Source organism: Leptonychotes weddellii, chromosome 5 (assembly GCF_054177405.1).
Source record: "Leptonychotes weddellii isolate Sample4059 chromosome 5, ASM5417740v2, whole genome shotgun sequence".
Classification (NCBI taxonomy): Eukaryota; Metazoa; Chordata; class Mammalia; order Carnivora; family Phocidae; genus Leptonychotes; species Leptonychotes weddellii.
Genome location: NC_138373.1, coordinates 150785521 through 150797041, shown reverse-complemented (window position 1 = coordinate 150797041; position 11521 = coordinate 150785521). Strand labels below are relative to the sequence as shown.

The 11521-nt window shown below is 55.3% G+C and overlaps 1 protein-coding gene across 6 annotated transcripts in view; it reads left to right on the top strand.

Moving 5' to 3' along the window:
* PLA2G6 (phospholipase A2 group VI) overlaps positions 1–11521 on the top strand; it is a 56097-nt gene that overhangs the window by 31483 nt on the left and 13093 nt on the right. For 5 of the 6 annotated variants that reach the window (XM_081822437.1, XM_081822433.1, XM_081822436.1 and 2 more), the window contains 5 exons: positions 3167–3275; positions 4791–4955; positions 6800–6878; positions 9303–9466; positions 11175–11325. In XM_081822437.1, coding sequence (XP_081678563.1) covers positions 3167–3275; positions 4791–4955; positions 6800–6878; positions 9303–9466; positions 11175–11325 — 668 coding nt within the window. The remainder of the gene's footprint in view (positions 1–3166; positions 3276–4790; positions 4956–6799; positions 6879–9302; positions 9467–11174; positions 11326–11521) is intronic. The other variant, XM_081822438.1, reaches the window with a different exon arrangement.

Sequence of the window (11521 nt, the reverse complement as noted above, 5' to 3'; positions counted from 1 at the left end):
GATAGACAACTAGAGCATGAACATATTAAATGCAGGGGAGGGATGTTATTCACCACTGACGTGTGTGTATGTGTTCCGTATTCCGTAGCAATAGCACGTATACATAAGTATGTTCAACAGATCTCTAAGGGATGGAATTGCAGAGGCATCTGGGACTCTAAAAGATGTAGGTTGAGGACACACTCAAAGACATCCTGTTTTATACCAAAGGCCATAACCGTGGTGGAGACACTGTTGCCTGGGAGGTGGAAACCGTAAATAAAATCATGGCCATTTTCAGCACCGAAGGAGCTCCTAGAATTATCTAGTTCATCTGTTCTCAGAAGTTTGGGTTTATATGGTCCCTTAATACTCTTTAAGAAATAATTATTGAAGATCCCAAAGACTTTTCATTTATTTGGATTTTATCTATATTTACTAGATTGGAGATTAAAAATAAGAAATTTTCAGAATATTCATTTAAAAATAACAATTCACCAACCACAGTCTAACCTCAATACGTAACATTTTTTTTTTAGAGAATGAGTTCTGTTTTTTTTTTTAAGATTATTTTTTATTTATTTATTTGAGACAGAGAGAGAGAGAGAGAACGAGCAGGGACGAGGGTCAGAGGGAGAGGGAGAAGCAGACTGCCTACCAATCAGGGAGCCCAATGCAGGGCTCAATCCCAGGACCCTGGTGGGATCATTACCTGAGCTGAAGGCAGACGCTTAACTGATTGAGACACCCAGGTACCCCAATAAGTAACATTTCTATGAAAAACAACTTTATTTTCCAAAACAAAAAATAGTCAGTAAGAATTGGCATCATTTTACATTTTTGCGTATCTTTTTAATGCCTGGCCTCAGGGAAGACACATTGATTCTCCTGTCTTCTGCTACATTTATTCTGTTGCAATATGTTGTTGAATATATGTTGGAGGGTTTGAAGAAAATCTGGGCTCAGATAGATACGTAGTTGGAAAAGATACACAGTTGCGCCTTTTCAGAGAATCATGAATATTCTTCAATGTTGCACCTAAACTGGACAAGGGGTAGTTTCTGACAAGTCGATTCCTAGCGGGCCCCACAACCATCTCCATGAACTTTTCACACTTTGTTCCATTAAACACTTTATTCCATTGATATCTCTTGTACTCCGCATGGATCTTTTACCCATGCATGATTTCAGGTCATCCTTGGAAAATATTGTTTCACTGTGCATGCATAGAAATGTTGAATCAATTCGTTGTATGGTATCAAAATCCCACATTTGTAAATATCCCCACCGATCTCATCAGAAGAGTCTTTCAGTTTGGCGAAGCTGTCAGCCCCCCGTGGCATATAAAAGTGTTCTGGAATTCCCATTTTTGTTTGCAAACTTGAATCTTATCATTGGCACAAAATATTGTCAGGTGTTTTTCTCGAAGTGCCAGGCTCACTGCATTCGTTTTTGAGAACGTCTTCTGAATACCCAAGGTTGACCCATCGTAGTTCATCAGTCATGATCTCAAGTAAAAATGGCATTCCAAGAAAAAAAGCATGGTTCTGCTCACAACTCAAACAACTGCATCCATGCTTTTCCTCAAGATAACGGTTGTGCTTTAGCATGCCACAGAAATACCTATGCTTTCTCTCCATCTTTTTTTTTTTTTTTTTAAGATTTTGTTTGTCAGAAAGGGAGAGAGAGCATGCACAAGCAGGGGGGAGCGGCAGGCAGAGGGAGAAGCAGGCTTCCCGCTGAGCAGGGAGCCCGATGTGGGACTCGATGCCAGGACCCTGGGATCATGACCTGAGCCAAAGGCAGACACTTAACCAACTGAGCCACCGAGGCATCCCAGTTTCTCTCCATCTTATGACATGGAGTAAACAGTGTCAAAATTTAATAAAATTAATTCGTACTGATTCATGAAGGACATTCCTGAGGGAAACTGGCTTTTTAATTAATTGGTTGATTACTTACTGTGAACGAGCAGCAGAGAGGAAAACCACAGCGAGTATTAGTTTGATGCGACTGTTGTGCTGAGGCCCAGGCAGCTTTATCCATCACTGTTTTTACACGATTGGTGCAAAAGTCAGTACAACACAAAAAGCAAACATCTTGATTTTTTTATGAGAGCAGAGTTTGTTTGTTTTAAGTGTACTTACCTTTTTTTAGTAATCTCTACTGCCCAACATGGGGCTTGAACTCAAGACTCTGAGATCAAGAGCTGCATGCTCTTCCAGCTGAGCCAGCCAGGCGCCCCTGTGAAAACAGTGTGGCCCTCATGAACCCTCTAGAGGGTATCACATGTTCACGGGGAGCCCCTGCCGATGTCCCTTGTTTTCTATAAGCAGGTACTTGCGGACCAGCCTCACAGTTTTTGGCACGTTCATGAACCACGTTTACAGTTACGAACTTAATCATTTCTTGAAGCTGGTTTGCTTTTAAACTTACTTAAATTTATTTTGAAGGAAGTGTTCGATCACTACCGAAAGCGGTAAACCAGTGACGCAAAAGAAAGGAAACCAAAGCAGAAATGCGTAGCTAATGATTCAAGCTTGCGTACTTAGCTGTGTCCATATAAATCCTGATGTACATGAGCCACCATTTGGAAAACTGCATTCTAGATGCATCTCTTCATTCTCTGGGCAAGGAAATTAGGCCCCAGGAAGAGGGGGGTGATAAGACCAGAGCTCTGGTCTCCTGGCAGCCAGTTTATTGGTTTGTTCTGGGAAACCATGTCCCCCATCCCCCTGCCCAGCCTCCAGATGTTAAATGCATAGTGCTCCGTGGAGAGAAGCTGCACTTGCAGGCTGCCATCAGGGAGGATGTGTGCTCAGTCACCCCTCATGAAAGACACCTAGACATGATGGGCAGGACAGCCTTCCCTTTCCCTGCTCACCCTTGCTGCTGTTCCTGAAAGTGATCAGCAGCTGACGCCTCAGTGTCCCCATGGCTCCTGGGGCAGCGGTCATAGATGCATTGCTTCCTTCGAGAAGTTGCTGGTGGGGCTGGGGTCTGGGGTGAGTCACTTCCAGCTTCTGCCTGGCTTATTAGGTGGGTAGGGGTTCTGAAGGGTTCCAGCATCTTCTCCCATGCCCATGAGAGGCCCACCAAGTTGATGGGCAAAGTGAACGAGGCTGGCGTCCCTTTTCTCTTCCTTTCCCTGAGCTGTTGCATTTTCCCCTTAATCCATCCCCAACAGAAAGACAATGTGGAGATGATCAAGGCCCTCATTGTGTTTGGGGCAGAGGTGGACACCCCAAATGACTTTGGGGAGACTCCTGCGTTCATAGCTTCCAAGATCAGCAAACGTAAGTGCCCTGCACTCTGGACCAGAGTTGGGCAGGGGTGGGTGGGTGCATGCACTGGGGAAGAGGGTGGTCCCAGCCATCAGGCACCAGCATCCTGTCCATACCCACCCCCGTGCTCCCTGCATGGGGTTTCCAGGAGCACCTGGGAGCCTGAGAGGGGAAGCTTTCTGTGCCTAAGAACAAGGGCCATCACCGGTAGATGGTTCGAACCCACCAAGGGGCTTGCCAAACCAGTGTCCTCTTCTGTGCGGCCCCCATCGTTCTTCAGGGTGCCTGGACTCCTGGGGAGGTGGGTAGGATATGCAGTAGCGTTAGCCAGTTGCTCATTCCTGAGGAATTCACCGATGGGACCGCTTGCAGGAACAACCGTGGGTTAATGCATGCACCGCCCTCCACAAGTACATGTGCGTGCCCTGTGCACACAGGCTTGCAGCATGCACCGCACGTTCACTTGGGGAGCCTTGGCATCAGGGCTGGAAAAAGCAGATCATCCTCAGCAGAAGCCTGGGTCCCCTTCAGGGGGTTTTGGGGAGCTGGGGAGGTTGCTGTGGGTGTGTAGCTATTAGTGTGCAAGTGTGCATGCATGCGTTACTTCTTGCGGCATCTCTCCTAGAGGAGGGGAAATGCCCCCAGGCTGCTTGGTCCCTTTTGAGCTCTGGAAGGGACCCTCCATTCAGCGGTTTTGAGAATTGCTGAATGTGGAGGCGAGAGTCCTGTTTTCTTTCTTTTTAAGTTAGGTTTTTATTTTTTTTAATTTTATTTTTTTAAAGATTTATTTACTTATTTGTCAGAGAAGGAGAGAGAGAGAGAGCACAAGCAGGGGGAGCGGCAGGCAGAGGGAGAAGCAGGGAGCCTGATGCGGGGCTCCGTCCCAGGAGCCTGGGATCATGACCTGAGCCGAAGGCAGATGCTTAACCAACTGAGCCACCCAGGCATCCCTTAAATTAGATTTTTAAAATAGTTTATAGTAGATATAATTAAGTCCAATTTTGGGGTTGGTTTGTTTTAAAGATTTTATTTATTTGACAGAGAGAGACCCAGCGAGAGAGGGAACACAAGCAGGGGGAGTGGGAGAGGGAGAAGCAGGCTTCCCGCAGAGCAGGGAGCCCAATGTGGGGCTCGATCCCAGGACCCTGGGATCATGACCCGAGCTGAAGGCAGACGCTTAACGACTGAGCCACCCAGGTGCCCCAAGAAGTCCTGTTTTCTTGACTGGAAGTGAAGGGAAAGAGGGGTCCCCAAATACTCGGACTGGGCAACCTCAGCCTTCTTCCATATTCTGTGGTCGACCTCCCTGCCTTGCCAGGCCCCAGGAAGCTATTTGTCTGTAACAGATTGGAGTTAGCACGCCCTGTCAGAGTAGGGTTGGGCCTCCGGGGGGTCCGGTTCCCCCACATACCCAGGCCACCTGATAGATGAGAGCAGGGGCCGTGTGTGGAAAGGAGGGGCCTCTCACTTGCATGTTGACATCACTTGTGATCCTGTACGATCTCCCCCTCCCCAAACCATGACTAGTTGTCACCAGGAAGACGCTCTTAACTCTGCTGAGAACCGTAGGGGCCGACTACCGCCTCCCACTCACCCAAGGGGCCCCCTCGGAGCAGTGCTCCACTACGACACATCACTCCTTCTTCTCCCTGGAAAGATCTCAGCCCCCACCGATCAGCTTAAACAACCTAGGTAGGCCTCCCCCCTGCCACGCTCCCTCCTCTCCAGCTGGTCTCCAGGTGCTGGGATCAGAGCAGTCCTTATCCGAAGGAAACGGGACCCAGGGTAGAAGCTGTTGAAGGGAACAAGGAAGGATGGGGCAGGATTTGTCAGCCTCTGGAGGCAGCCAGTGACCCATAGAGCCCAGAGGCCTGGGGGGGCAGGGGTCCCTGGCTAATGGCCCACAGTCCATGTCTCCTGAGAGAATGCCCTGGACACGGTCTCAGGTCTGGGCATCCCCAGGGCACCCATTAGGGGGGTGCTTTCATGGCCGCCTCTTGTGCCCTGGGAGCTCAGGGTGGGCAGTGATGAGTGCTCTTGGGGTCCAGAGCCCCTGGCCTTCTGGCTCCAATGAGGAGTGTTTCTGCCACGCTGCAGAATCTGCCAGGCCTGGGGCCTCTATGTCTCCTGCTGGCCCCTTTGGTGACCTACAGGCCTTTGAACATGGCCAGGCAACCTGCCTCTGCCCCTGTGTGTCCTTGGTGCCTGTGGGGATGGCCCCCAAGGAGATGGTATCCGTTCTCTGGACTTTCTGTGGGCCCGAGATTGTTTGAGAGTAGGGTCCCCCGAACAGGGCAGTCAGAAACCAATCCTTGGCAAACCAGCTTTTTTTTTTTTTACTCTCTTGCCGTGGAAGCAGACACCAGCACCTAGCCAGGATAGCCCACCCTAGCCTGCAGTCAGGGAAGGCAGAGCCCGCAGCCAGTTGGTCCTCTGGCTCTGCCCCTCCCCTCCCCTGCCCATCCCCACCCAGGCCCTGCCCCCCCACCCCATCTTTATCTCTCAATTTTACAGGCAGGCCGTCACCCATGCCAGGCTGGATGGTGGGCCTGGGGCGCAGCGTCAGATGGGTAATGCCCTGGGCCTCGAGGGGCCGCAGAGCCTGCTGAGCCCCCAGTTCACTGTAGCCCTAGTGCCCTCTTTTTCCCAGCTGCAGGCCAGACACATGCATCTGGCCTTACTACTCTCTCCCTGGCACTCTGTCCACTGCCTCTCCTGGTCAGTCTCGCGCTTATCTCGCCCACCCTCTGGCCACATGCCCTGGTGAGGGGGAGGTGCTCTGCCTTGCAGCCTGCGTTCCTGCTTTCCTCCTTCTAGACTCTGCACAGTGGTGGGGAGGGCCCGTCAGAAGCTGGATGACATGGCAGTGCCGGGCCAGCGGGAGGGCAGCCAGCGCATCGGGTGGCGGCGGGGGTGGGGGTTTGGGGCGCAGAGCAGAACACGGAGGGAGTGGTGGGTGCGGCTGATCTGAGAGGCCACTGAGGAAGTTTCCAGACCTGGGATCAGGATGAGCAGCATCTGGAGAGTGGTTGGTTATCTCCCTTCACTCATGGACTTAAACCTCAAGGAATGTCCAGACTCAGCCCTTTTGGCTAAATGACCTTGGATGAGTCAGTCCCTGACACTCTCTGAGCTTCATCTGGCAATTGGGAATAAGGATTCTGGTGATGATGGATGTCAGCAGCTCCGCTTGCCCGATGCATGAGAAAGCGCTGTGGGAACTGAAAAGCACAGGGCATGGCCGGGGTGCTTGGGCTTCGGGGCTTTGGGAGGAAGGCGTCGAGGAGAGTCTGGGAGCTCTCCAGGTGGGATGGGGGCACTTCCCAGAGAGGTGGGCTCCCCTCTGAATTCTAGCCTGGTGGCCTCTTGCTCAGCTGTGTCCTGGGACGCAGAGCCCTTGCTGGCGGCCGGAGGCAGGTGCTCCTGCCAGGGGCGGTCGGGGGAGGGCACAGCCCCACAGCTGTTCTCAGGGCCCGAGGGCTGGTGGGAACCCAGCACCCGCGTGGCCCCGGCCCACCGGACCTTGTGCCTCACAGAACTGCAGGACATCGTGCACATCCCCCGCTCCCGGAAGCCGGCCTTCATCCTGAGCTCCATGAGGGACGAGAAGCGAACGTAAGTGGAGGCGGGAGGGAGACCGCACGTACGAGGCTCTGCTTGGTGCCCTCCAGCAGGCTCGGGGCTTTCAGCTAGTCCACACCAGGGCCCTGGGAGGTAGTTTGTGTCCTCTGTAGTTCACAGAGAAGGGACTGGCTCTTCAGAGAGCCTGGGTCTGCTCTTTCATCAGTGACCATGTGGGCTCGGGGGTCACACGATGGAGGGGGCTGCAGTCCTGTCCCTTCCCTCCTGACCTTGTCCTGGTTTCTTGGGGAAGATCACTCAGAGCCCCTCTGTGATGCTGAGCCTGCTTCCCCTGGCTCTACCCTACCCCTTGGCCTGCTTCCCCCCACAGAGCTAGTGGGTGGGCTGGCTTCCCAAGCACCTGCTGTACACCCAGGCCCATCCTCGGAGGCAGGCCTGGGTGATGGGCACAAAGAGCAGAAGCCTTGGTCCTTGAGGACAATCCCTGGGGCCCAGAAAGAATGTCTGCCACGCAAGGCAAGTTCCCAGCGCGAATGTGCTGGGAATCGACTGTGCTTTCTCTCTCTTTTCTCCCTTCCATAATAGAGCTGCTTTCTTGTTCTCTGGCTCTTACTGTCCCGTGCTCCTAACAGCCTGCCTGGGGAGGGATTAAGACCCTTGTTCTGCACGTGCGGGACCTGAGTCCCTGAGAAGTGAAGTGACCTGCTCAAGGTCACATAGTGAGCATCAGAGCAGAGACTCGAGCCTGGGTCTTCGGAGCTCACGCCCTTCCTGCTGCTGCAGGCTCTCTGGGCGCACAGAATGCCGTTGAGTCAGCAGACACAGCCCCTGCTCCTAGGGCCACATGGTAGCAACAGGTGGCTCTGCCTCTCCTTGCCTGAAGGGTTGGCTCCCATTTAGTAGGTCTCACTCGTTTCCAAGGCCGCCCTGTGATGTGCACCCTGGAGGTACCTCAGCCCCATCCGCATGCTGGTGGTTCCTGCCGCCGCGCCTCCCACGTGCGTACATGCACGCACACGCACACACCTGCGCAGGGGCTGAGGAGGGTACCAGAGGGAGGACCGACCTGTCCCGGCCAGTAAGAGGAGAGGAGGCAGATTCTCCAGCAGAATCAGGGTAATTCGCCCCAGCCGGAGTACCCTCCCTGCAAGCAGGACTGAGGCGAGAATCAGGACACCCCTGTGGGGACCTCCCCACACAGGGCTGTGAGCCACATTGCTCCGCCTTGCTCCGTCTGGGTTGATGTCTCCGTTGTAAGCCCCGCATCCTTAGAAGGGTCCCTCGCATGTCTGCTCTGGCCTCCCTGGTCAGGGGTCCTGTGGGCCTCCGGTGACAGCCCAGCCTCCCCTGCCACCCTCTGGGCTTGCTGGGCTGGGCAGCTTGTCCAGGAAAACAGGGGACCCGAGAGGTGGGCCACCCAGGCCTCCATTTACCAGCTGTCTGCCGACGCCTCCTGAGTGCACTGGATACACGGCTCTGCCCAGAGCAGAGCCAGTCTCTGCCCTCAGGGAGCTTCCATCCCATCCTGTGCGGGAGAAAGACAGTGACCGAGGGAACCAAGACGCTTGCTTATGGGAGCTAGAAGTGCTGTACGCCAAGGAAGTGGGTGGAGGAGGAACAGGCTGAGCTGGAGGGGGCTGATGGCATCAGAGCAGGCTTCTCTCAGCAGTGACATTTAAGCTGAGATGGAAGGATGAGGAGACCAGAAGGAAGCTTCTGGGTCTGAGCACAGACTGAAACCCTTCCCCAGGGCAGGGAGCCTGGCATGGCTGGGCCGTGGAGACGTGTCAGGGCGTGTGGCAGAGCAGGTGACTCAGGAGTCAGCAGGCCCCTGTCCATCCGGCCGCATCAATTCCCAATCTTGTGACTGGGCGGTCACCTAACCTCCGAGCTTCATTCCTAGCTGGGAGTGTCGGCCTCGAAGGGGTTTGGGATGTTTGTGCGAATTCACGCTGGGAGAAGCACCTCACAGCTCCTGGCACACAGACGATCCTCCCTCCCTGCCCCCCTCCTCGCCTGCTGCTCCCACCTGGGAAGAGGGTCCTCACCCTCTCCACCAGCCGCCGTTCCTGGCCGGCTGCAGGATACCAGCCCTTCCCCCCAGCCTTGTCTAATTCAAAGAGACTTTTCTTAGGCACCTGCTTCGGGGCAGGCCTGGGCCTGGGAATCCACACCCACCCAAAACCAAGTGGGAGAGGCAGACCCAGCTGTCCGCTGAGGTGGCACCTGGCCCCTTTCCTTATTGCTAATTACACTTTTCCCCTCCTGAAATACTCTGTTTATTCCTTTACTGACTGTGCTCCTGCCGCCCCCCCTCAAAAAAAAGAAGCCCCAGTAGCACGCAAGCTCCACGGGGCCTTATCTTTACGTGCTCACAGGTGTTCAGGGCCACAGGCCCACGTAAAGTGCTGGGCTGTAACGGGATCCTCTTCTCTCCCACTGCTGTCCCCACCACAGCCACGACCACCTGCTCTGCCTGGACGGAGGGGGCGTGAAGGGCCTCGTCATCATCCAGCTCCTCATCGCCATCGAGAAGGCCTCAGGCATCACCACCAAGGATCTCTTTGACTGGGTGGCGGGGACGAGCACAGGGGGCATCCTGACCCTGGCCATTCTGCACAGTGAGGGCAGGTCCCTGGGTGGTGTGAGCAGGGCACGGTGGGGTTGGGATCTGCCCTCCAATTGCACTCAGTTTCTTTTCAGAGCTTTGCAAAGAGGGTCGTTGGGGAGGGGAGGGCCTGGAAGCCCTTTGTGGGGGCGGCTAAGGGCATTGGGGTGCGAGGCTGGAAAGAGAAGGGCTGGGGGGTGGGCTGGGGCTGGGTGCCCTGCCCTCCATGGGGGACACAACGAGCCTTTCCGTGTACGAAGCATTTTTACATCAGTCACCTCTACCACTCTTCCCCCACAGCCTTGTGAGGCAGGCCCTGCTGGGCCTCAGAAGGGCTGGAAATAAGGAAAGCCATTCTGAGGGTGGGTGCAGTGGGTGGGCTCAGGAAGGAGGAGCCACGGAGTCACAGAAATCCAGAGCCCCAGTCAGCATGCGCTGTTTACCCACAGGGAAATTAAGGCCATGGGGGGAGAGGAGTGCCCCAAAGTCACAGAGCCCAGCCATGGAGTTGCTGGGGCTAGGACAGTTCCTTAGACAGCCGGGACTTCCTTAGACAGCCAGACCAGCACGTCCCAAGGCCACAGGGCACCCATGCATCACAGCGTCGCAGAGGTGACAGAGGTGCCTCGCTTACCAGGCAGGCTTCTAGGTGGTTCTTGTCTCCACTCAGTGTCCCCTTTGTGGAGCTGTCTGGGCTGCGTGATGCTGCCTGCAGGGGGCCTTCCCAGAGCCAGCTACCACCCAGGCAAGAATGGTCCTCTGCCTCGGCTTCCCTGACCTTTCATCCCTGCCCCAGTGCCTGGCAATTCCAGGTTCTCCAGTGCACCCCCCAGGTCTGAAGGCATGGGGAGAGGACCCTGCGGCCCCCAGACCAGGCCTGTACTGGGCAATGGGGTGGTGGGGCTGAGGCAGGTGCATGCCCCCGCTCAGGGAGCCCCAGTCCCATGGGGGAGCTGCAGGCATCTGGGTATTGACCGTGTGAGGAGGCCATGGCCCAGCAGTTCAGGGTGTCAGGGACATGAGGCAGCCAGGCCAGGAGGCGGCTGAGAGCAGCGTCCCATGGGGCTCTGGGAAGAGGATTATTAGTCAGCAGTCTTCTGGGACTTCCCTCCCCTGGCCTCAGGGGCCCCACATCCCCTCTCTGGTCTCCAGTTCTTGCCTTCCATGAGACAAAAGCTATCTTGGATCTGTGTCTGCCCAGTGGGGCATGAGGTCTGGGGTGCGGACGTCCTAGCCTCCTCCAGAAAGGATCACTTCCTTCTTCAGACTCCCGGGGGCTATGGGAGGGATTTGAGAAGTCACCTAGTTCAGCCTCTGGTAATAGCAGACCCCTCTACTCCACAGCCCCCCTGCACCCTGCTTGTACAACCCTAGCCCGAGTGAGGTGCAGCCTGCCCCTTTGACCCTGCCTGTCCTCAGAGGCCTACAGGACAGGGCTGGTCCTTCTATTCTGAGCCAAATGGGGTAGGTCTAGATTAGCTTTAGAAGCTCTTACACTTTCAGGGCCCTTCTCTAAGGAGAATACAAAATTGTGAATACAGAATGACGTGCAGAGCCTCGGGGCTGCTGAAGGGGAGTCTGCCTCTGTGGGAAGTTGCCGAGGAGAGGCCCAGGAGCCCCGGCTGGGTTAAGTGCCTGAGACAAGCCGGTCCCCGGCTGCCACCCCCTGCCCCCGCAGCTGGCAGGGCGTGGCCCTCGTGTCTCCCCCACCTTGTTCCTAGGCAAGTCCATGGCCTACATGAGGGGTGTGTACTTTCGCATGAAGGATGAGGTGTTCCGGGGCTCGCGGCCCTATGAGTCGGGGCCCCTGGAGGAGTTCCTGAAGCGCGAGTTTGGGGAGCACACCAAGATGACCGACGTCAAGAAACCCAAGTAAGCCTCCTCAGCAGGAGCACTGTGGCTGTGGCCCCAGCTGGGCAGCCCTCCCACCGTTCTGGGGGCGCAGAGGGCTCCCTGCCCCGGTCTGGTGAAAGGGGGGGGCATTCAGCAGCTCCTTCCCAAGTGGGCCAGGGGCTTCTGGAGGACGCTGTTGCGGGACACCCCCCACCTGGGACTGCTGTTTTCCCAC